This window comes from Aulonocara sp. 'chitande type north' Nkhata Bay, linkage group LG15 (genome assembly GCF_057382095.1).
Source record: "Aulonocara sp. 'chitande type north' Nkhata Bay isolate Kocher_YH1m ecotype deep benthic linkage group LG15, A_spYH_male_GT1.1, whole genome shotgun sequence".
NCBI lineage: Eukaryota > Metazoa > Chordata > Actinopteri > Cichliformes > Cichlidae > Aulonocara > Aulonocara sp. 'chitande type north' Nkhata Bay.
The window spans coordinates 35,630,816-35,657,490 of record NC_141358.1 but is presented as its reverse complement, the minus strand read 5'-3'; the positions used below and the strand labels follow the sequence as shown (position 1 = coordinate 35,657,490).

The 26,675-nt window shown below is 41.5% G+C and overlaps 1 protein-coding gene across 3 annotated transcripts in view; it reads left to right on the top strand.

The window, feature by feature from the left end:
- arid3a (AT-rich interactive domain 3A) overlaps positions 1-26,675 on the top strand; it is a 47,589-nt gene that overhangs the window by 1,451 nt on the left and 19,463 nt on the right. For all 3 annotated transcript variants that reach the window (XM_086263171.1, XM_086263170.1, XM_086263172.1), the window contains exons 2-3: positions 11,563-12,296; positions 12,398-12,689. In XM_086263171.1, coding sequence (XP_086119297.1) covers positions 11,962-12,296; positions 12,398-12,689 — 627 coding nt within the window. In that variant the 5' untranslated portion in view covers positions 11,563-11,961. The remainder of the gene's footprint in view (positions 1-11,562; positions 12,297-12,397; positions 12,690-26,675) is intronic.

Genomic DNA, 26,675 nt, shown 5'->3' with positions numbered 1-26,675 from the left:
AACCAGGTTTTCCTAATCTAGCTCTGTCCTTTCACATAAAAGAGGCGGAGCTGGAACCAGATGACCAATAGCAGACATGGACAGGGTCAGTGCTGCATTTTTCCTCCGAAGAAGGAAACCAAACCAACGTAATTTTAGCTCTAGCACAGAGCAAAAAGCATTAGTTTTACATATTAGAGCGGAAAAGAAGAGATGAATGTTGACTGTGTGAATTCCTGCGTTAATAAGCCTTTCAGTATCAATGCCAGCTTTTTTTCTTAAATTATCTGACTACCTGTAATCACAATGCTTCAGGCTAAAGAAGTCTTGGTAGTATAGGGAGCAAATAGATGAACAAATAAAGACCTATCAAAAAGTAAGTAGACTTTGCAAATCTTATCAACAAGTAAGTACATGGCATAAGTGCTCCCTCTCTCTGGATTATGTTTATATAAAGGCCTCTAGGACAATTTGATGGCTGTGAAATTGCCTACAGCCTGCACTAAAAAAAGGAAGAATGAATGAATGAATGAAGCCTCTCATCAAGGAAGTTCTATTCGTTCAGGGGTGACATGCTTTTCAAAGGCTTACACACATCTGTCAGTCAAAGCACAGACTGTCAGGTTTCCAGGTTAAGAATTGTACCTAGGAAAGAAGTTAAATACTTACACTGAAAATAAAACTGTTAAACCTGAAATTACTTCTGAAAACCTCAAATCTTTCTTGGGAGTATGGACTACTCTGATGTAAAAAAAACAAACCAACCAAAAACATAAAAATGTAAGAAAATAGATGTACTTAAAGATGTGAAAATAACCCTACACGAGATGTCTGAATGAGATGATCTTCACTAGAGTTCAAGGGTTTTTTCAGTTTCTTACACGTAAAAAAAAATAAAAATCCCGTAAGTTGCTGACATTTCTGTGTAAGTGCAACTCTGACGCAGCTAGATAAAATCAAGTCCAGTCAAAAATATTCCAAAGAAAAGTCGCGTCACAGTGGTGGCTTGGACACAATGTGCCATCTTGAGTGCTACAGCATGGTAGTGGGAAAGTCCACAGTATGAGCCCTGCAGACTGTTTTCATGTGACGTCCGCAGTTGTGAAAAAGGGGGACGGCTAACGTTTCATCCAAAAGAGTCGAGAGGCCCTCAAACTGTATTTCTCTCATAATAGCCTGTTTTGTCTCACGAGGAACCTCGCAGCCACAACCAAAACTGACTAACATTTGGTTTGTGGTTACTGTTAAAGTTTCTCCCCAAGTAAAGGGGACAGTGGAGTACAGGCACAGGAAATGCCCCGTAGAGTACATTTGTCTGGATGACATTAAACATTTATGACACGAAAAAACAGTCAAGTCTGGTTTCACTGTCTTATTTAAAGGTGGTTTTAGATGCTTTTCCCTTCCATCAGGATGAGTGATTCTTTGTAAAAGTTTTTTTTAAAAAAAGGCTAATATCTTTGTGCTATTAATCAAAGGATTAGATTCAGATTCATGATTCTCTGTTGCAAAAATGCAACAAAGTGGTCCATTGTGTGGTTTGAGGTCACAGGCACGGTTTTGAAATGTTCTTTGTGTGGTCATCAATTTTGCAAAAGTTTTCAGCACGCACACAAATTGATGGGAGGACGGGTGTTTTTGAAACCCAAAAAGGTGAACCAGGAGAAGACGCCGCCAGGAAGGTTGAGAGCCGTCCCGCATCTGAGTGGGCATAATTACTTCTTAAGTTGTTGCTGACAGACACAAAGAAAGTGTGAGCTGCTGAGTCGCAGAACTTGGCATCATCTTAACAGAGATTTCCAGGTCCTGATCATGGCACCCACGCCCCACCATTCCTCAATCACCTTAGAAAAACTGCACCGCTAATCTGTTTGGTCCCCTCTCCATATGGTATCCTTTGACAGCGGCATAGGGAAAGGCAGCTGAACCAAGCCAGGCTTTTATTTTACATTGTGATTGGCTCATTGTAGATTAGAAATGAAATGACTGGCATTCAAAGCAAAATGTAATGTGTTTCTCACTCATTGCTTGGTTTTTTTTGGGTTTTTTTTGTTCCATTTATTATCGTAGGCGATTGAGCCTGCTATCATCTAGATATCAGTCCTGCTGACACATGTATTGTGGGTTGGCCGATGGCCACGTCTGTCTTCTCATTGCATTGGCTTCTACTGATATGCCTGCTTTCTGTTGCTGGTTCCCGGAGTGTGTTTTCTGTTTTCTTTCTCCTGCTGTTTAACATAGTCCCTTCTGGCCTCTTCTTTAATCTGCTGTTTGGGATTCTCTGTATTGAAACCATCTCAGGTTCATGTAACACCTTATATATTAGTCATGTGTGTTCCATGTAGAGCCAGACTTCTGCTTTTCTTTTAATTCACGTTTTCTTCTTCTTTTTGTCTTAAGGAGTTTGTGCCGCTGGTAGGTTCACACCTCACTGTTTCTCACCTTGCCAAATGCACATATCAGCATGAGGCAGTGTCACGTTGTCATTTACAAGCAAAAATCCACATAGCTTCCTGTCGTCAGCGGTGCCTGATCTCAGCCCAAGTGTATTTGAAGATCATTTGGAAGTAGTAAGTGTCACATGCAAATAGCTTGTTCAGTTTGCCTCCGAGCATCACGGCTGAGTGAACGGCAGACACTGGCAGTTGGCCACTAAACTGGTTAGTGGCTGCGAGTTAATGACAGGAAGACATGCTCAGACAGGCCAGACAAGTCTACTTGTTTTCTTATCAAACTATAAACCTTTTACTGTGTTCAGGGCTATTTTCTTGCTTTAATTTGTCACCCTTCCTGCAACTCCCAAGGGGTGTGGGCTTTGGCTCAAGGACTGCATTGACTACTTGAACGCTTCTGTATCAGCAGAGACTGTATTACTGTGAATGTTGAGTGCTGTCTGCACACCACAAGCCTTCCTGCTATTAAAGTAGTGGGAGGCAGCGCGGCTTGGCTGCCTTTCAGCTGTTCTTGTGCCAAAAGCTGCTTTTCTGAAGGCACTGTTCAGCACGTGGACCTTTAACTGTAGCCAAAAAATGCAGGGGAAAAAAACCCATACAGTTACTTCATTACGTGGGCTCGAGTCATGAGGGAATCCCAGCAGGCCTGACAGTGATGTAGGCAAAAGGAAAGGACTAAGGCTTTGGGATGGCCCGCAGGTCCTGAACCAACCTGCTCAGACAGATGTAAGCTTTGTGAACGCAGTGGGTTCGGCGCCAGACAGGTGCCCCGTGCTCATCTGCCCGGATACCAGGCCACAGCTGCAACATGTTGACGTGTCCATCAGACCTGAAGCATTTCTGTTACATTTAGCATTACGTTTGTGTCAGCTGGCACTAACAACCCACCCGAGTAATCAAAAACTAATTTAATCAAATATAAATCCTTTGCTGGCAGATCAAGCTGCTGGTATTTATTAGGCAGAGATGTTTAATCCACATCTAATACAGAACTGACCACCAGCAGTGGTTTTTTTCCTTTTCACTGTGTGCAAAGAAGTCTTTATCTTAGGTTTCCAATCATCCATCAACCATGTACACACAAAAGGATGGATTGTAAAAGATCACAATGTAGTGACGTGACCATGTAGTCTCTATATAAACCGACAAGTTAATCCAGTTTTCATGCCATTCAATGAAAAATACCCCCCCTCCACCTTTCCCATGCTAGACGAAGCGGCGTCATATCATCACTCTGGAGCCACAATGGCAGTGCACTGAAACCTGCGAGCTGCAACACGCAGCCTGTCTCCTGAGCTTCTGTTTTTCATGGCAAAGTTCTGACCTGGTAACTGCCTTTATAGTAATCACTGGAGGTACTAAAGTAGTTAATATTAATATTAGCAGTACAGGTGGCTTGATTAAATGCACTAATTGTATTTAAAAAAGTAGTGGGGTTATTTTTGTTTTGTTTTTTTAAACCATAAAGGGAATAGACACTTAGTAAAGTACTGAAAGCTTAAGCAGAAATGAACATGGATCAGTGGACACAAAACAGCTGCCTAAAATGAAAGCACTGATCTGTTGATGTGACTTGTTTGTTCACTTTCTCTGGAAGTTGTTTCAGAAAACTGTTTCTTTTTTGTGTTTTTTTGTTTTGTTTTGTTTTGTTTTTTTCAGGATGCGGTTTAGCTGCACAAAAGAAAAATGAAAAAAAAAAGCAAAACAGAACAACAAAGAACTGGTACCAGCCGGTACAAATGAAACTGTCGAGCCATGAGAGAGTTAACCATAAAAATACTGATGTCATCTGTTGTTTTCACTGCAGCACAGACTGCGTTAGCCTCCTTAAGAATGGTCTGCGTCTCCCCACCAGAGCTGTCGTCACATGAGATTTATGTCTGCTCCTGTAATAATACAGTGTCTGCTCGAAGCTCTCGTAGGGTTGTAACATGGCAAAGTCAATATCCACCAGCGAGGCATTATCAGCAGCAAACGTTTCAGCTGAATCAGCAGAGACCTCTCTTTTTTTAATTTGAATGTTCAGCTGATAACTTTTCAGGCAGTTAGGGACGGTCTTCTGTCTAACAGAGAAACATTTTCCTTGTCAGTTGTTTGGCCTTGAAGTTACATGTGTCTGACGTGCAGAAATGCAAACCTTTCCACACACATGGTAACATGTTGTTCCTGTGGTTATTCTATGACCTCTTTTAAGCAGCTCGTATTGTTTTTTTTTTGTTTACCTGACTTACATATATCAGTATCCAGCCTTATAATTGAATCTTTTTATGATTTTTAGGATTTCCTTCCATTTTCCTAGAAGTATTGAACCTCAGCAGTTTTCCTTTCGCACTGCTTACAGTTGCTTATTAATAATAATACTACTCATATTGTTTCAGAGTGTTTCAGACATGTGAGCAAGGAGCAGTGACTTTCCTCTGTTTCCAATTGACATGCAGAGGCTTTTTACATTTCCTTCGAGTGAAATCAGAACACTGTAGATCATACGGTGGTTTTAGCATGCAAAACACTATTAGCCTCGCTTGCGTCCACAGCTTAATCCTGTTGCTTGATGGCCACAGATTTCACTGCTGAGAAGTGGATCGCTGGATTATTGCTGCTATATGCCCACTTAATTTATAGCATAGCTGGCGCTAATCAGATTTGGCCTAGACTTGCTGGTAGGGTTCAGTGGAAAATACGTGACCGGCCTGTGCGACACTTCCTCAATGATCTTGTTGTTGCTCCACTGGGGTTCAATGGAGCCTGTGTTATTGCCTTACGAGGTAATACTGCGAGGAATGCAAGAGTGAGGCATAATCAAGACCAGCACCACTAACCGACTTTTTGCTGTTATCCCCACCCCGTTCCTTTTTTTCCCTTTTTGTCTAGATTCAGAAGTAATCGGGAATCCTTTGCTGCAAACATCTGTCATTTTAAATTCTATCCTCAGTTAATATCCAAGCAGCATGTTAACTATTTGAATGCACACAGTGGACATAAATAAAGACTGAAAAGTACACTTTATTGTGACTAACTCAGTTGATTCTCTTTCTTTATTGCAATAGTTGTTGTGTTCCAACTAAAATATTTGCTTACCTGAAATTATAGGCGTGTTGTTCATTTCAGTTTCAGGTTAACAGCCTTTCCGGTTAATGTTTTGCCTCAGGAGGAGAACGCAACTTGTTAATTAAAGTAACGATTTCTGCCTATTTCTTAGTTGCTGCAAGTAATTGTGTGCGAGTATTTTGGCTGTTCAAGTATATGTTTATTTTATTTAAAAGGATCCTATGTAAATTAGTGTACACAGAAAGCAGCTTGTATACATAAACAGTTTGAAGTAGAATGGGTGTGGTTGCATTTTTTTCTTCTTCTTCTGTGACCTCCAGTGTGTAGTATTTAAATAATTTGTGTTACTTTATTTGTTGAGAAAAGTGTGTAAACTTTGCTGCAGAGAGCACCGTGGTGTAATAATCTGATAAATTCAGGTGTGATGATTGAGTCGACGAAGCGTTGATATTAAAAGTAAAGACAGACAGAAATATTCAGGAGGGGCAGGCAGACGTATGTTTGCCCGGGAATGTTGTTGATAATATCAGTACAAAGCCTGTTTCTCTACTAACGTAACAGTATGGTACAAACTATCAATGCATGACAGCACGCTGAATGATATAACAACTTGCAGGATTTCAGTTAACCCGCATCGCGTTAAAACATCGATGCCATTTAAGTCTGTCTAACGTCCATTTGGATTGAGCTTGTTTTTTTCTCTTTTGTTTTTTTTATTTAAACTAGATGTAAAGAAAGAACGTACACCACGAACCATCTACGGAAACTAAACCGAAACAACTTTTACAATGTCTCCCACCCACTCACGTCAGCGAGCAATACGCCGAGACGAGGCACAAAAAGCAGATTACAGCTTTAAAAAAATCGAATTCTCAGATTTTTAGTCAAGCAGAACAGACAGACATTCATTTTAATATCTAGTTTCAGGACCTGCAGAGACCTCACACGGCTCATCTCAAACCGCAGATGTTTTATCAGGAACAAGGTGGTTTGTTGTTTCAGTACATGAAAGGAAATTAACACTTTTATTCCAAATGTGAAATGCAAGATAAACAATCTGCAATCTTGCTGGCACATGAACGTACCCGCTGAGGAAAAACCCTTGGGTTTTAATACTCCTCTTTCTCTCTGAGAATTTCTTTCTTTCTTTCTTTCATTGCTCATTGTGGCACGCATGCCATCTTGGAAGAGAGTTCTCACATCAGCATAGAAATGTTTCATCTCAAGTTAAAGATGATCAATTGAACAGCTTTGTATGTATTTGCTGTGACACCCTCACCTTCCACGCTCCCCAAGAGGACAGATGTGGCCAAAACCTGGCAGGAAAATAGCCAGCATGGCATAACAGAGCCACCAGATCCTTCCTCTGTGTATGGGGTTAAGGGTTCAGGGTTTTCCTTTCATTTATCAAGAGTCTGTATGTGCTTGTATGTTGAGCCAGCCTGGGTCACTTTATCTTGTTGGAATTAGACCCTTAGCTCCCATTCTTATCACTCTGTCCTGTTTGCTCAGACCTTGCAGTCTTCCACTTCCCAAATGTGGGTTTAAAAAAACAGGGTTAACCCATTAGCTGCTAGTGTTCTTTTTTTTATACCCCATTCATCCAGCTGCTTACGTTTCTGTGCCAGTGGTTCCTCAATTTCTCTCACCCACTCATGGTTTCCTGCTATCTATCCCAGCAGGTAGTGTCTACTTAGACTTAGCTGTTAAATGAACCCAAGGAATATATCCACACAAATGCCAGAGTCTTTTTTTTTTTTTTAAATAAGTGGACTTTCTTCCAGAGGTTTTATCGGTGGTCCCTGTGAGATCTATTCTTCATAATTTGGTTGTACATATAAAGTGCTGTTCTATATAATTGATCCATTTGTTGTAAATACAGACTTGGAGGCAGACTGTTGCAGTTTAGTCCAAATGGAAGACTAAACCTGAGGGGTTAGCGGTGTGTAGCTCGTATGCCTTATAAATAAATATTGGAGCCATGTTTCTGGTTTTGAAGCACTGTGGGAGGCAGGTGACAGAGGTTGCTGGATGCGATAAATACTCATGACTACTTACACAGGAATGAATGGCCATTGTGCCTGTTCCCACCGGCTACAAAAGCCAGATGTTGGTGGGGTTGTTGTCCAGTAAGCCCTCGTAAAGGTGGCAGTAAAACTGCAGAGGAAGTTGTCTGCTGTTGTCAAGTTCTCAGAAACTCCTGAGTTAACCCCTTTTCCCGACATACTGAGATATGGAAATGTTTCCCAGAGAAGGAGCAACACCATGGTATAATTTGTTTGGTGTAAATGAGTTTGTAAAGCATTTTGACTGTCAAAAAAGGAAGACAGACAGGGCGTGAAACCTGTTTGTTTTCTTGCCACAGGATCTTGTACACACAGAATTTCTTAGTGGAGCAGCAGCTTCTAAATATTCTAAAAATTACTCATAACTAGTCGAAGACTGTGTGGAGACATTTCCCCCATGAACGCTGATTTCTCACGTGTAGTACAGTACAAAGAAGACCCAGAAGGGGGTTTTAAGGGAAATCACCCATTGCCACTCAGACAGCTTCACTGCAAATTTCACAGCAAGCTGTGGTCTAGATACTAAATGCTTTATCACTCACTCAAGAGTCAACCTCTGGCCATTTTGCTGCAGTTAAAAAGGAGTAGTGGCAGTGCATCAGTTCTTTTAAGCGCTCTTAACTCCCCGAATCCTGTTGTTAATAAGTACCCAGCTTTATGATTCCAATATAAACCAGAAGGTCCCCCCCCCACCCCTTCTGACCAGGATTTAAAAACTAGTCATCTAGCTACTCTTCACAAGTCAGAGCTCCAAAACAAATAAAGGTGTTCTTGAAATAATAGCATCTGAAATGATCCATGGAAGCATGAAAATGTTGTTGTTTTTTGCTGACAGACAGCAAAGACGATTTAAAAAAACATTTGGCGCACAGGCAAAAATATGTGATGCTCATGCAAAAAGTGAGAAACTTATATAGTTCTACTGCACAGATGTATAAGTGTTAACATCTTACTCGCTTATTACTTGGTTTTTTTTTTTAAGGTTTCCCACACATCTTTTTTTTTTTTTTTTTTTGAGCTTATGTGGTAATCAACAGCAAATATTTGAGGTTTTGGCAGATAGCAGGGAAACCAAGGAAAACTGAAGCTGATTTGTTGTTTCACATTAAAAAGAAACATCTTATCTCATAACTGAAAACCTAAAATCTGAAAAGCTGAATCTCTGGTTAGGACCAGACATAAAATGAGAAAAATTCGACAATATTCAGATTTTCTTTTAGTTCAGGCAGTATACAACAACAGCAATGTAGTCGTTTGCAATGCATATAGAAAGTCTTTAGAAGTAAGCGAACCTCCTCATTTGGGGAAGTGGAGAGAACATATGTAGTGGTGCAATATAATTTGCACCATCTAGTATGAAGGAAATCATGTTACTGATCATCAGTGGCATGAAACAAAGAGACCACTTCTGCTTCCCCCTGCACAGGAAGAGTCAACAGACGAGCTTTGTTGTAATCACTTCTGTCTTTGAAATTACATATATGACAAGATGACAGGGAGAGAGAGAGAGAGGGGCGCAGTATCCGGAGCTGTAATGCTCATGGCACAAACATGAAGTGAACACCAGAAATTGCGTGACTGTGATGTGTGACTTCTTAAAAAAAACACTTTAAGCAAAATGCGCTATCAAGATAACGTGTGCGAGTGCGTTGTTGAATTTGTTTGTCATTTAGTGCTTTATTGCTACTGGATAGTCGAGAGTTTGCTTCCTGTCATTCTCGGCGTCTTTCCCCTTGGATCCCTCTGTAAATACAACGTGCACAAGTTGTTTCAGTCGAACCAGATCCAGCTCATTGAGGCGCCGTAATCCTGCTTTATTTTCCATCTGACAACTGCAGGCGTTCAGTTGCGTCTCGATTGCCCCTAAAGAATGCACTGAATCAATATTGAATATCTGTCAGCTGCCTTACTACATCTGCTCCGTCAGTTGTCACTTCCTTCGCCCTATGTGGAAACAAAGTTTCACAGCTCTTGTTTCCTTGCGCAACATTTCTCTTAACACCATGGTATAGAGTGGCTGAAATATTTCTATTGTGGTTTTTATTGGTGCATGATAATGTCGGGGTGAGGGGATGTAACTTGCACTATATCAAACACCTCTGAAGCTTTTCGAGTCTTAGTAGTGGAAGAAGTTTGTGCTTCTGAAGTGCATTTTCTCAGAATGAGCTGCAAGGTTTCAGCTCTGCTGCTGAATTTGACTTCTTGCTGCATCTAACTCCAGACTGTGACTCTGTAATACTCGGTGTATAAGAAGTGTATACTTATTTTGGAGGTACAGGAACATAAACGGCACCTAAATTTATAGTGTCATGTGCAAATTTTCATTCATCGGTCTGGTGTGTCATTTGTGTCGTGCACAATTAATTCTCTGTAGATTACTAATGTTGTGCAAATGTAAGTTGATCTTTCGCATGAGTCACACAGGTATAATGTTGCAGAAGCTGTTGTTTTCCATTTGAATGTCTTGTTGAGAAACTGGCTGATTGGAAAAACACATCTCTTGGCAATTGCCAGGATTCTTGTATTCCTTTCAAGTATTCACAGCTATGTAAACACAAGATATGGAAAAAGGTTAATTTTCCTGTGAGTGGCACCATGGCTTTCAGTTGGAAGCCTCAAGAAACTGCGGGCCTGAAAAGTGGATACGCTGTTTACCCTCTTGTGCCTACATGTAATTATACTACCAAACCCGTGAAACTCTGGTGAGATTTCCTGTGTAATTCCAGTTAGCCGCACGCTGGAGAAAAACAACCTCTGTGCTCAAGAAAATACCTGTAATGATGAGGTATGCTGTGCCCAGGTTTGCTGTGCTGGTCACATTTTCAAAGGGGATTCATAGATGTTGTCATCTGTAAGAAAAGCAAATGCAAGCCTGAGATATCAGCTGAAAAAACAATTATAGAACTGTGTTTGTGTGCCGCTGCGTTGCATGTAGTTGTGATACAGATTGAGCTAACCTCGAAAAGACGATCATTCATGCTTTCATTTAAAGGATACTCAATGAGTAGACGCAACACAAAATCTGAAGTTTGTGAAAGACAAAGATCGTGCCAGATGGTGGTTATCGAGATCAGTTTCTTTCATATATTAGTCAGCATAGCCGAATGAGTACTGGCGTACAGTCACTGCTGCTTCTTGTCATGACTGGAGCTTGGCATGTCCAGCACCTGCACTTGAATTTCATTTCCCCTCGTGCTGTCGACTCTGCTCTTATCTGTATGTGACTGATCTAAACACAGCCTCCCCAAACCCACGCCTCTTAGCATTTTGACCAGATTCTAGGTTAGCGGGGTTTAGCAGGGGATCTTTGCGACGTCGTTACTGTCGATAGGTTGAAGGTCACTGCTTATAGTACAGCCTGCTTTGCATACCTGGGCACTTATGGAGCAGGTGTGTAGGAGAACAACGGCAACCTACGTGACTTTCAGAAAACTCCCCACTGTGTGTCTCACTCTTAAAGGGGAAAACACAGCAGTGAAGCCTCAGTGATGTGACACTTGTGTGAATATTAATTCAACCTGAGAGAGCGTTGTCTAAAATCTTTTGCCAGTAGGCTGAAATTCATCTTGACTCCTAGCCAATCAGGTAAAAAACGTGATGGTTCTTCCTGTGATTTCACTTCCTCTTGTTGTTGAGGTTGAAACAGTTTGTCCTGTTCCTCGCGTGTTTTGTTTTGTTTGACTAATCCTTCACAATGTACGTTGCCTTTAAAGACTGTGTATTTTGTGTTTCACAGGAATCTCGAATTACAATTTGCATTTTTGTTAGTAATATTAAACATTTTGTTCTCCTTTGTGTTTTCCTTTTTTGAGTAGACAGGGTAGCGCTGAGATTTTACAGAACTTTTGTTTATTCATAAATAGTGATAGTGAATAGTTTTCTTGCAGGATTATTGAAACCAGAAAATCAAAAATGGAGAAACTACTAGATGAGTATCACGGGTGATCTGAACAGGTAATGATCTTTACAGAGAGTGGGAAGTGGCAATCTGACGCTCTGTTCTTTCTCTTCCTCAGGTCTTTGTAGGCTGTCAGCAAAGACTTGTACTCCCTCCTTTACTTCCACGTCTTGTGCCTCTCTGAACCAGCCACCTCTGCTACCGGCTTCGGTTTCTCCCCAACTGTAGGAAAAACCACTGAGACAAGAGAGAGGCCTCTGTCTTCAGAACTGCAGCCAACCTCTGACTGCATGTCAGCGAGCTCCTCTTTTTTTCACCTTTCACTCCCCCTCAGAAACCCACATTTCATCATAACCGTAACCTCCAGACCTACAGCGAGCTGCTAGCTGCCTCCTCGCAGGTTCAGTTGGCTATTGCTCCCCTATTGTTGACCCCTGACTGGCCTTCGACTGGTGCTCCTTCAGCAGGGGAGGGAGGGGAAAGAAGGCCTCTGAACGCTTTGCCACTTTCCCTGGAGATGAAGTTGCAGGCCGTCATGGAAAATCTGCACAGGCAGCAGAGGGCCAAGCTACTGATGGAGCAGCAGCTACAGCAGCAAGCCGCCTCCCAACAGACTCAGGTCCGTATGGCCGGAGGGAATGAGCTGATAGGGAGCCCGGCACCTGAGACAGAGCAAACTCAGATAGCGGCTCTTGCAGCCATGCGTGCCGCGGCGGCCGGGCTACAGAGGGTGTCAGACAGCCCCATGTCGGAGCGCAGCAGTGGTGGTGACGAGGAAGGCGATAATGAGGACAACGATGAAGGAGAGGAGCAATACAAGGACATGATGGGGTCAGATGAAGAGGAACAGATGTAAGTGAATTTCTTTGCTGGACCTTTCTGAAAATTTTAGTGATTAGTTTCTGTGTGTAATGTAGTTTTTCAATATATAAATGTATTTGTGATGCACACAGCAAACAGAAATGGGACGAGGAGGACTTTGAAGGTGAGATGGAAGAAGACTTTGAGGATGACCTTGAAGAGGAAGGTCTGCCTACGGGTCATGATGCAGTGGCCCCTGGCAAGGGCATCCTCCTGCTGCCTCACCGTCAGCTTAACCCCCATTCCCAGCTCCTGAAGGTCCGTCCCAGTGTTGAGCAGGAGTCCCGCTCAGCAGTGGGAGCACATCTGCATTCACATACCACGCATAGCCATTTGAGTGGGCAGGACCACGGAGACTGGACCTACGAGGAGCAGTTCAGACAGGTACCATCACTTTCTGGTCCATTACTGTGTGGAGGTCTGCACCGACAATTAGAGGTTAAAGTGGGATTTGGCAGGTGGGGGAACCCTAAGGTCAGATGTGTGTGTGTGGGGAGGAACAGCTACGTTGTGCATTATATAATGCCGTGTTACATTTGCCATTGTGGCTTGCATTTTTCTCCAGCTTGGGGAGCAAAATGATCACACACTAACATATGTTTTTTTTCTGTCTTATTAATCGAGCTATTTGAATCACTCAGTCCACTTCTGTACCTCGAACACACCTTTATATCTACACCATGAACAAATCACAGAAATGAGACAAAAAAAGGAAGCGTGCAGGCAGGATCTTGGAGTGACCTCACTGACTCTGTGACACTGGCTAAAATGAGCCATTGCAGTTTGTGAAAATGGAAATGTGCCAATCAGATTTAATTGCTCATTAACCGAAAGTGTCTGAGCACCATTCTGGATCATTCTGGCCCACTTTAACCCCCCTGCTGACAACAATCTCCCAGATACCAGGCGATTATGTGAATGCAACTGGATGTATGTATTTCAGATTCAGTCCGAGCTGGGTAAAATGGTTAAACAAACTGGTGCGATATGATAAAAGTGAATCAGAGTAGAGGTTGTCTTACTATTAAGATGTGACCAATTCAGTAATAGCATTGTAAATTATAATACTCTGCCGTGCATAAACACTTATTTCTTATATCTTTGCCCCAGCTGTAGTTGCCATTTAAGTCTTTTGAAGGTCCGCAGCTTTAACTGTTGCTGTCATTACTGCTGATTGATGGTATTAAGGGCTGTAGACTGGAGGGACTCTGGCCAAAGAAGCAGATTAGTCTAAAATATTTGCTGTTTACCAGTGGGCCACATCTGGCCCTCAAGCCATTCACATTAAAACTCTGTTGCACTTTCTCAGCGGCATGTGATGTAATCTGACCAGGGTGGGAAATTAGCACTAGCCACCGGGCAAAATGTTGATAAAGGCTAAGGTGAGGGTTTTCAGTTTGCCTTTGCCACTTCACGGTCTGGTCAAGGCAGATGATTGAAGAGACAATTTCTTCTGGTGGCAGCTTGGTGCCTGGTGAGATTTTTGATTTTACAACTAATATGGACTAAGAATGAAAGAAAGTTGTTCCTTGGAACAATCTTGAAGGACTGGAAGCTGAGGAAGAGGAGCTCAGAGGGATCAGGAAGGGCTGTGGGTGGGTTAGAGTGCATGTTAACAGCTTTGCCATGCTGCCGTTTACTGTAAACATGCTAGTGGGCTGGATATTATGAGGGAGGCCCTGGTGGAATAAAGACGGGCTGTTTACGTGAAGAGATTTAAGACTGTCAACAGCTAAGTTTGGATAGAGGGCAGCTGTCGATAAAAGGGGAACGCAAGCGGGAAGACGGTTGGTTAAAAGTTTATTTCAGGTGATATAAAACTGAATTCTTTACTGTATTTACGGTATTTTTAAATTTGACACAAACAGGACACACAGATAATGCGGTTTTCCTACAAGAAAAGCAAAATACAAACCCTAATACTTAGATTAGTAGCAAAATAAGCTTTATTATTTCTAAAATGTGCAATTATGCAAATTGCAAAACTGCTCACAGAGAAGTATTTTTAGCCTCCTTAAATAAAAAAAAACAACAAAACTACTTCTGCATGGTGTGACAACTAAATGTTGTTTTGCCAGTTTAAAAATGTAATATACACTAAGCCGCCATCACATTCAGCAGTTTATTACATAATGAAAGCCACCATTAAAGTGCAACCTCACGTCCTGTCGCACAATTCTAACCATAAAACATATTTTATCAGGACAGATAACAGACAAGCTGCTAAACTGCTTCAGAGGAAAAGAGAAAAAGCTTTTAATACAATTAACTTTAGTTTTTATTTGTTTTTAAGTCAAACGTCTTTGCCACGTTGCTCCTAGCTGACATGTGCTCCAGTTTTAAACCAAACTATAGATTATGTCATTTAAGGCGCATTTCTTGTAATTACAGAGCATGTGGACTCAAACTCTCTAAAACCTATAGTCTGCTTCTCTAAATAGTCCACCCCTCCCTCTGTAAATGTTGTGTGAACGACTTGAATGGATACTTTTGGGTTTTTATTATTATTATTTTATTTTTATCATGGCACCTCAGTCAGCCGAGGATCAGACAGGGCTGTGTTAGTGCAGCAGACCGTTATATAATCAAGACAGTCAGCACCGTGACTGGTCAGATACCCAATAGATTGGGTAACACTGCGTCACGCCTACACAACTTAAAGCCTGAGAAGAGGGAACTCAGCATTGTGGCATGATATAGGGAATTGGGTAACAACAGTAAAATCTGTGCCGAGCTCACGGTGTTCCTCGACAGTCTTTAACGTTGTAAAACCAGGTTTTTCCAGTCTTGAACATCCACTTATTTTGCCCTCAGATGATTACAGTCGATGGAAATAATTGCAGCCGTGGCCTGGCACGACGAAGACAGTCTGTCCCCTGATAATTCTAACCTCAAGCAAATCAAAATTGTCTTCAAGCCTTAATTTGTATGTGGCGTGCACCAATTTTATTTTGCTTCTTCTTTTTTTGTTCGGAACCTAATGTTTGTGGTTTCTCCCCGTCATGTGGAAAACGGTAAAATCTGCAAACGGCTTCAGCGCAAACTTGACTTGACGCGCTCTGAGCGCATAGACATGCGCATAGCACAGTCATAGATGCCCCTGTGCAAAAAAAAAAACCCATTAAAACCTGCTTATTAAGGGCTTCATGGGATTATATGTACCGTTGAGTATTTGTGCAATCATCTGAAACATATAAAAATACTGTATGATGCAGCTATCAAGGCCAGGAAAGCTACACCCACAAAAAAATCCCTGTCACCACCTGTCCATACCACCAAGCCCTCGTGGCAATTAAAAGACACGTGAGGCTGTAATTTATGTTGGTTAAAATATTGCACTTGTCATCACTGCGCAAAACGGGCAACTAGTGCTGCATCAGAGCAACCCTGAGCTGATGGTCCGTTTTTATCAAGATATCATGAAAAGTTTTCGGTGTAGACTTAATATCTCTATCACAGAAGGGGGCGAAAAGAGGGTCTGATGGGTAGCACTAACCTCCTAGCTTACAATTACACGTGTTCAGACATGTCATATGCTGGTAGGGTGCTTTGGAGGGCACTGGGTGGCGAGGAAGGGGTTAAGAGTGTACAGTTTATTTTGGGCAGGTGGGTGGAGGCTGTTGGAATGTGCCTGATGGAGGGTGATAATGTGGCCACAAGGAAGCTCAGATCCTCAGCAGAAACTTTGCGTGCCTCTATCAGTGCAGAGCAGTTGGAGCACTTCCAAACTGAAAACTGCCCTTTTTTCTTCTTTATGTTTGTACAGCACAAATAATGTCTCAGTGTGGCACCACAGGTCCATAGTAGTGGTTACAAACACAGGGGACAGGAGAGAATGTATAAGAACATTGTACAGAAACAGTTACAAAAAAAATGCATCCTTAATCACTTTACAAGACAACAACAGGATCATAAAAGCTCTAGTGCACAATATAAATCCAATAAACGCAAGATGTGGATTCAGCGAACTAAAACCAGCCCACACCCAGCTTTTAGTCAAGGTTTGCCCCAGGCTGTGGTGGAAAGATATATCAGCAAACCTGCATTCCTGGTGGATCACCCAGCCACCTTCCCTCTATCTCGCCTCTTTCGCCTGAAAGGTCAGACTAAATGAAGCCGAGAGGTCTGCCCTGGTCGGATGTCTGATTACGCTGTGGTTTTAAATTAATTAATCAGACTATTCAAGGCATTTTGCCAGCTGCCTCATATCTGGCCGAGGCAGCGCGGTGCCAAATGAAATAAAAGAGCGAGGATTTACACAGATATCAAATAATGCCAGGGTTGTTGGATTATTTGATTTGTATGTCTGGTGAAGCTATTTCAGTGATACCACTGCAAACGGAACACATGTATGAGCGTCCCTGATATGTCTGACTCTTGGAATTATCTGTATCAGTATCACACTCCATTTTTATTCCCAGCAAGTTATTAAATTAAGCCTATAGCTAGGAGACCTGCATGCATTTGTTTCCATCAATCTCCACTGAAATACTGGGCGATTTGAGTGGAGGCTTTTTATGGCATAATTATTGATAAAAACTTGGAAAGCTTTGAGAGAGAGTTAAAAATCCAAATCAAATTAGGAATCGAAATTCTTACATAAAATGAAGGATAACTATTTATAGCAGCTTCATTTATTATTTCATGCATTCTGGTGTTGACCTGATCACCTTTTAGAAATACTGAGCTTTTCAAAACAAAGTTGATGTACAATAACAATCAGGTTTCAGTTATTATGTTGTCTCTTTGTGGTGCACATGCCAGCATAAAAGGCTACCTTTTTTATGAACACTATCCTCCTCGGGCCAGAGGCCATGCAAAGCCTTTGAAGTATCCCGTCCTGTGTCTCTGTCTGCTTTAAACACCAGCAGCTGGGCAGATGGAGCCCAGATGGACAGTAAAGAAGGGATGTCTTTAAAAATTCATGGCACTCACAGTGATCAGGGCAAATGGAGAGAGGGGGAAGGGGGACTGGCATTAAACATTAAATTGCTAACACACACATATATATTAGGAGGTATGGGGGCGAGGGGCTGTCTGTTAGTGACTACAGGAAGCGTAGCTCCAAAGAGAGCCAATTGGGAGCGACACTTATTGGGATTGCCCATCAGGTTTCTGCTGATACAGCTGCTGAAAGGTGCTCAGTGGGTTTATGTTCTACTTTAGCAAAGCCGTTTGTTCTGATTTGATGTAAGTGAGTTTCATTTATTTATCACAATTCTGTTTATTCCTTCTGCTTCTGTATAGCCCACAAGCTCCTGTTGAAGGGTTTGTAATAAAATGCAATGAAATGGAACTTAAACCACATCTTACTGCCCTTCTTGGATTCCATAATCAGCTGACCCTTTTACTGTTAATGACTGACTAATGTCAGACTATGCGTCTGTGTTTGATCAATATTTCACATGCTATTGAGCTTTTATCCGATCCATCTGCTTGGTTTTATTATTAAGAAGCACAGCGAGCGATTACTTTTATCAAGCGCATCGTTTGGATTTTCAGACCTAAGCCAGATATTCTGCAGACTCATTCCTACTCTAGTCTGCAGGGTTCAAAATGAATCAGCTCAGGCATGTTTCACTATGCTGTGAGACGCCTCTGTTTGCCATCTGTGTTTAACAAAGTGACAACACAGGGTTAATGGGCTCTGCTTATGTCATGAAAACAAAAGGCAAAGGAATAAGGCCACAGCAGCACGGGAAGACCTCTCAGTCTTCCTGTTGAAGGGAGGAGGTGGAGCAGCAAAGGGGGAAAAAGACCGTCAGTTGGCGCTGGTCTTTGAACCGCTGCCAAGTAGAGCATGTAGTAAATGCTCGTTTTGACTGCGAAGCCCTGCGGAGCATTTGAATTGTGTCCAACTCCTAGTGTGCTTCATGGAGCTGATGTCAGAAAGTGTACAGCCATGGGGATTCTGGAAATTGGCAGGAACTCAATATGGGGGAGGAGAGGTGGGGGCTGCAGCAGGAATGTAAACAAAGATCGTGTAAAGGCTGAGGCTAGCTCTTTCATCCCTTCTTTTTTCTCTGGTTGCTAAACGTTACTATTTTTGTGTAGGCAGCTTCCCTCACGACATGTATTGTCTTTCTCAAATGTATCAAACATGTAAGCCTTTGTCAAGAATGAGGAAATTGCTTTTCTAAGCTGGGAAGACCCAAGATGCTCCACATTCTTCATATTTGTAACTTTTTAGACCCTGTTTTTCCTTTAGAAAGGATTATATGGATGCTGCTTCATTCTTTCTTTCTTTGCTCTTTGTCCCTCCATTAGAAACTGTTTTTTTCCTGCATTCATACAGAAATAGATATGTGCTGAATATTTTGTGTCCTCGATAAGCACTCAACAAAACCAAAGTGGCTTCTTTACCTACAAGGACACTGATAGGCATTCATGTGAGAAAAAGCACTATGTGGATATTGAAAGCTTTCATTTGTAGAATACTCAATTAAGAAATAGGTCAAAGAGAAATAAGATGTGCGCAGCTGTACATTTTCAAGGTCTGAGATTGCTCTTTGTCTCAGTGTGAAATGAAACTGTACAGGAACGCACTGGAACAGAGATCTGCGTGCTTTGAAATGTGGCTTAAATGGTCTATGCAATCAATAGGCCAGGCATGCTGCAAAGCAGAACCCCCATCTCAGACATAGTTTCATAAAAGACTCTGTTAGTTCCTTGATCCGTCATCATCACATTAGGCTCAAGCAAGAGCACTCAAGCTGCCCTGTCTTGTCAGTATGATAATAGCTGACCTTTAATCATTATATGTGTATGAAAAGAAGCCGGGGTTGCCTGTTCATACCACAGATATAAATGGTCATTCACGATGTGTATTTTACACCACTACGACGTGATAATAAACCCTTTTCCACTGCGGATACTTTGACATGTCAAGGCAAGAAAATAAGTCATTTTCACACATGAACTTTGGACCGTTTTGGAAGAATGAGGTTTCTCCGGCTCACATGTAGCAGGAAATGGTCAGATTCATATTTAGATCACCTCTCAAATCAAGAAGGTCAAAGAGCAAATCTCAAGTTTTAGGCGATTGTGGTGCACATACACAGAACACTACACAGTTGTATTCATATTTAGTAATAAGGGGGAGGATGGATTTTCTCACTTGCCACTATTTGCAAGTGCTTGCTGAAAGGGGGCCGTCTGATCCTTGGGATTTCTCTTTAATATTGTATAATATACAATATAAAGCACAGCTATTGTGAATTGGCTCTTTATAGTTAAAATTGACTTTTTTTTTAAATCAGCAAAGACCAGCTGAGAGCTCATGAGCGCCTGTTATGCTTCACGGTCACCTTAGTCAGCAATCTTGGGCAGTAATTACAAGGCAGTGATGCTTTAGGTAGGCCATGTGACATAAATCTTACACGGTTTGGCCTTGTATTTAAGGCAGTCGTGATGCCACGTCAAATAAAAAAATATGATTTTTACCGTGGTGATAGAAGTGCCATTGAGGCTGTTAGTCTTTGTGTTTAACTTGCCATGACAAGATTTTTTTCTTTTTTTCATGTGATGATATCTTCACATGAAAACATGGATGCTTCAGATTTTTCCAAAAGTGACATCAGTCAGTGCCTAAAGAGAAAGAAAGAGAGGCTTGCTCCTGTTCAGGCCACAGCCCAGCCCCATGTTGACTGGAGTGGGTTTACTCCATCTCTTAAGAGCCACACGCACAGCTATCTGCTCTCCATGTGGGCACAGTGGCCCATATTAGTTTTTAAGGCCACTGTTGTTAACCATTAAACCCTTTGCCTTGCCTATCAATCATACTGATTGACAGCCCAAGCACCCAGCCAAGTGTCCATCCCCCCCCACAGCAAGGTGCTCCACACTGAGCTATTTTTAGTCCAGTTCTGTTTCCTGATGATGTCTTTATGTCTTTGTCTCAGTGTGTTGGAACAAAGGTATAAACCCTCCTCTGAGACATCCTGCTTACCATCTTTGTCCTTATCTTACTGCCTTCAGACGCGAGCATTATCATGGCATCTGCTCTGGCGCTGAATAAATACCTTCATCTTTCGTAAGGCACTCATTAGAAGACTATCTAGGTCACGCTTTTGCTATTTTTTTCTTTTCTTTTTTTTAAGGCAAGGCTGGTTTGCGTGTTCACTTATGGAGACTTAATAGGAAAATAATAGTTTGAGCCAAATTGAAAAGACCGAATGCTCTGTGTCAGTTACTTAGCTACTGTTTGCTAAGAAGTCAATTTATGAGCTTAAATTGCTGCTACACCCACTTCCCCTGCTTTTCCGCCCATGCAGCTTTGCCTTCCTCAGTTTCGAGCATCCATCAACGTAATGCTACTCATTAGCAGTGTGGTTACAAAGGATTGCTTACAGCTACCTACTACACATCAGGCTCTGGGGGGCCACCTGGCTGCTATTTCTGATTCTTATCCAAATCCCTAAGCCACGGCAGCTGACCCGATAGTAGCAGGAAGGAATTTAGTTTGTGTAATCGCGGGAGGGTGCTCATTCTGGTTTAATGTCTTGTCTTCATCAACTGCCTTTCACCTTTTTCTCATGTCAGCAGGGGATAGTGTGTCTCCAATAACGACCAACAGAAGCTGAGCATTAAATCCTTTGGCAAAGCCCTGAAGATGTGGTCTCGCTTACAGCCTTTCACACCATAAAGAAACTATGCCCTCACTGTTTGCTGAATTTCTACAGGTGTTTCCCAGCAAAAGGAAAGCTTGTGGTGGTTTCATGGAAATGAAGTGGAATCATTTTTATTTTGTAGTAAAACACCTTTACCTAGTTTTGCTTTTCAAGTATTTATTTAGTTGTTTACTGCATTTCCAAACTGATATAGTTCAGCCATGGAAAGCTTTGAAATATGCCCTTAATCTTAAATCATTCCCATGTATTAAGGGTCCAGAAGAAATAGGAGTTAAATATTAGTGGTGTTGTACCACAGTTGGCACATTCAAAAAAACATGGGTTTTATTCAGTAGCTATGCAAACTACTCATGTCCCATTCTTGGTTTCTTTTTCTAACTCTCTTATCGCTGTCTGCCATTTTTTGGGCCACATATGACTGTTGCAGATAAAGCAACAACAGTTACAGTCAGCCACAGCGCTGGTGTTTTCACGCAGGCTGTCAGCTCCTTGTCCTCAATCGATGGAGTTGAATTTATGAGGTCAGTTCGGATTATGATCTCCTTTGATCCAGTCTGTCAATAAAACAGCGTTGCGAGCATCAGCAGGGCGACAGCTCTATTGTTGCTGTAAATTGTGTGCTTGTGGGGGGGATGGCGAAAGGCAGGGCGGAGGGCAGAGCAGGCAAAGATGGATTCGTTTAAGATGTCAGTCCATGGGGGCATGTCAGTGCATACAGCACACTGTCTGTACGACTGTCACCTCAGTCGATTAAGTCATTTTTCAGATGAGGAGGCAATTGGATGTCAGACTGAGGAACAGTGTGGGGGGAAATAAGGAGTGGTGGTTAGAGCCCCCAAAGTAAGAGTCGCGACGGTGTCGTACTCAACTGAATATCTTAAAAGTGTAGGGCTGGAGCAAAGGACCAAGATCACTTTGATTATAGTTGTGCCATGGGGCATTGGCTTTGGCCTCTGCTGCACAAAATAATTGAACACTTCTAAAAGCAGTTTTATTTGCATCCATGTATTTGAGGAAACTACCCACTGATGGGCAGACAGCCAGTCTAAATAGGTTCCTGGAATTACTATGCAAAGAAGTTTTATACATTTACCTTGTTTTAAGCACATGTCGTCATCTGTTTTGCAATTTTGCTAGAATAGGTTGTGAAAGCCTTTTGAAAAAGGAATATCACATGTGTTCATTTTTGATAAAAGAAAGGTGTGTATGTATTACAGCAGTTGGTTTACTTTGTTTACCTGTTGTACGTTTTCAGCCACTGCAAAAGTATAAATATCTTTGCCTCTCTAGTATTGTTGAAAGGTCTTGAGCCACACCCCATTTCTTCATATCAACCTGGGAAAATGGAAAATAGGTGCAGCAATTTATCGAAACGTGCAAACACACATGGAAATATACTATATTGGTTTGTACAATTCTAATGGGTTTGAAAGTCAATATTTGGTATGATTACATTTATCCTTCAGCGCAGCCAGAAGCCAGTTGACTTGTAGTTTTTACATTTTCAGGACTAGTTTTCAAGCTACTCTTCTTTGGATGTTGGCTGCCTTTAGTCTTGTTCTCTGTCAAGATGATCCCACACTGCTTCAATAAAGGTATTCCTGTATGCTTTGTATGTAATGGTATGCCATATGGCATATCCCAGCCTTTTCTCCTTGTTTCCTATCCTTATGAATGGCTTCTCGAGCCCTCCACAGAGACCATTTCTGACGAGGCTCTGGTGCACAGTATATATAGTCCAACTAAAGGGTCAGTATTATTAAAGCCATGATTTTCAGATACTGCTGTATAGTTTTAGTCTCCGTATTCCTTTATCCTACACTTGTCCAGTTTCCTCTCTTTCTTAAGTACACAATGCACACCATGCTAAGATATGTTCAGTTTTCTGATAATAGCTCATTGGGAGTCACCTTGTTGGTGCCAAAATACCATTTTACATCTGTCAAACTGTGCTATCTTTGCCATTTTTGATTTAGATTCAACTAAAGAAACCAAAAAAAGGGGGGAGGCGGGGTTATATTTTCTGACAGGCTGCTAGTATCAAAGGGCCTAAAAATAATATACAGGGAGTGCAGAAGTATTAGGCAAATGAGTATTTTGTCCACATCATCCTCTTCATGCATGTTGTCTTACTCCAAGCTGTATAGGCTCGAAAGCCTACTACCAATTAAGCATATTAGGTGATGTGCATCTCTGTAATGAGAAGGGGTGTGGTCTAATGACATCAACACCCTATATCAGATGTGCATAATTATTAGGCAACGTCCTTTCCTTTGGCAAAATGGGTCAAAAGAAGGACTTGACAGGCTCAGAAAAGTCAAAAATAGTGAGATATCTTGCAGAGGGATGCAGCAGTCTCAAAATTGCAAAGCTTCTGAAGCGTGATCATCGAACAATCAAGCGTTTCATTCAAAATAGTCAACAGGGTCGCAAGAAGCGTGTGGAAAAACCAAGGCGCAAAATAACTGCCCATGAACTGAGAAAAGTCAAGCGTGTAGCTGCCAAGATGCCACTTGCCACCAGTTTGGCCATATTTCAGAGCTGCAACATCACTGGAGTGCCCAAAAGCACAAGGTGTGCAATACTCAGAGACATGGCCAAGGTAAGAAAGGCTGAAAGACGACCACCACTGAACAAGACACACAAGCTGAAACGTCAAGACTGGGCCAAGAAATATCTCAAGACTGGTTTTTCTAAGGTTTTATGGACTGATGAAATGAGAGTGAGTCTTGATGGGCCAGATGGATGGGCCCGTGGCTGGATTGGTAAAGGGCAGAGAGCTCCAGTCCGACTCAGACGCCAGCAAGGTGGAGTACTGGTTTGGGCTGGTATCATCAAAGATGAGCTTGTGGGGCCTTTTCGGGTTGAGGATGGAGTCAAGCTCAACTCCCAGTCCTACTGCCAGTTTCTGGAAGACACCTTCTTCAAGCAGTGGTACAGGAAGAAGTCTGCATCCTTCAAGAAAAACATGATTTTCATGCAGGACAATGCTCCATCACACGCGTCCAAGTACTCCACAGCGTGGCTGGCAAGAAAGGGTATAAAAGAAGAAAAACTAATGACATGGCCACCTTGTTCAGCTGATCTGAACCCCATTGAGAACCTGTGGTCCATCATCAAATGTGAGATTTACAAGGAGGGAAAACAGTACACCTCTCTGAACAGTGTCTGGGAGGCTGTGGTTGGTGCTGCACGCAATGTTGATGGTGAACAGATCAAAACACTGACAGAATCCATGGATGGCAGGCTTTTGAGTGTCCTTGCAAAGAAAGGTGGCTATATTGGTCGCTGATTTGTTTTTGTTTTGTTTTTGAATGTCAGAAATGTATATTTGTGAATGTGGAGATGTTATATTGGTTTCACTGGTAAAAATAAATAATTGAAATGGGTATATATTTGTTTTTTGTTAAGTTGCCTAATAATTATGCACAGTAATAGTCACCTGCACACACAGATATCCCCCTAAAATAGCTAAAACTAAAAACAAACTAAAAACTACTTCCAAAAACATTCAGCTTTGATATTAATGAGTTTTTTGGGTTCATTGAGAACATGGTTGTTGTTCAATAATAAAATTATTCCTCAAAAATACAACTTGCCTAATAATTCTGCACTCCCTGTAATTTAATAATAATATAATTTAATAATAATATAATTTAAGTACAAAAATTCCAAGATGGCATGAAATATGAAGTCAAAGTCAAATTATGAAGACACAAGGGGTGGCTCCCTCTATCCTAGACTAGGTCTGGGTGCTTTATGTCAAAATATATTAGATTTGCTAAATGCAGAGCACATACATTGCTTTTTTTTAATATTTGGAGTCAAGGTTTAAAGCAATAGTGTGAATGCACTTAAGTTTATTTATTTTTTTTAATCCTCCCTCTTCAAAAGTATTATATCATGATAAGCACTGACGGCCCACGTCTGTGAACTCTGCACACGGAAACTATAATTTCAGTTGTGCTGACATTGTTTGATTAGCAGATGAATGCTGGATGTGTCATCGTAAACAAGAACACGAATGGAATCTGATTCCTTTTCTTTCAAATGTCACACAGTAAAAACAGAGTTCCTTTCTTTTGTTTTGTGTTTTTTAACCAGCGTCAGTGAATATTAACATTACCGTAAAGGTGTTAGTGCTGATCAAATGCAATGCAGGGTATTGTGTTTTGTAGCAGTATTGTGCTTATTAAGTTGGACGATGCCTCAGTCTTCCAGCCTTGCTCTATAAGGAAATGAAGGCTGACTGTACATAGTGTTCTGACTTCTGCTCTAACACGTTTCAGCCTATAAAAATAGTGATCCACCTCCACCTCCATACCCCACTGAAACCTGTAAGCTGGCCATCTTAAAATAAAATTCCTGTCCAAGCTGAACACAGTGATACAGAAAATAACAAAGAGTATAATCCAAACGTAAGTAAATTATGTTGTGTTTTCTGAATTAGGCGTTAGGTGTTACTGCGTGTGCTTCTTTTGTTATGGGTGGTAGGGGGGAGGCATTTGGTCGCCTGTAATGGTGATGAAGACTCAGCAGTATCCTGAATGTGTGAATGTCTCAGGCCGCTCTTTTTTTTTTTTTAATGATCTTGCTGTGATGACAACTTTAGTACTCACGCATTGTCATCTTTGCAAGTGACAAACCAAAAACCAAGAGGAAACACTTCATCTCGTCTAAAGCCTTGTCAAATAACTGAAAACAGTTATTTTCAGTTCTAGTCATCTTGTTAAAAAATATCATCTGGTATAGCAAAGTAATTAAAGCAAAAACAGTGTATAGTTAATGTTGAACTCAGTTTTTCTGCCTTTCTCATTTAAGCATATTGTAAACTAGCTGCCGGGAACATCCCTAATTTGAGTATAGCACATCCTTTATTTTTGTTTTCTCTGTCAACCCAACTGCCAATTTTAGATACCAGCACCTAATGTTGTATAGGTCTTCCCTGTGCTGTCAAAACAGGACTTTTTAAGTGCTGTCCTGTGGTATCTGACACTGGGAGTCTGCAGTGGGTCCTTGGATTATTGTTGATTGCCGACAGGCTTATTCAGGGGCATCTTGCACACACTCATTAGATTTGGATTTAAGGAGTTTGAAGGCCAGGTTAGTGCCTTGTGCTCTAAATGCCTTATTCCGTTTCATGAGATTCTGTTGAACTTTTGGGCTTTTAGAGATGATAACCAGAGGTTGTGCTTCACAGAGGCAGTTTATCAATATAAAGGGAGCTAAATAAAGCAAACCAGTGTTAACACATGCATGCTGACTGAGCACTTCAACCAGGGTTACATATACAGTATACTCCTTTTAACACAGCCTTCTAGAAATTACGCCATACTAGACCTTCCATTCAGATTAGGTGGGGCAATGCAAAGACAAAGATTAATATGATGTTGTGAAACTGCTCCTTTGACACTGGCTGAAGGGGTTAGTACTGCCATCCATAGAAAAACAAAGATTGCTGTTGAATGAAATGCATACAAAGGGAACGTTATAACACACACAACGAGGTTATCACTGTGCATTTCAAGTGAATTATGAGCTGCTATAATGTCGTGCTGCACAAAACCAAACAAGCTCATTCACTTTATTAAGCTCCTTTGCATAATATAATGAGAACAATGCATTCAACCCTCAGCTGTCATGAAGTATACAATATATTTGTTAGTTTAAACAATATAATAGGTTATATCATGGCCTAAAGTTCAACCCTCACGTCGTCTCTGACCTATTGCACATGAAG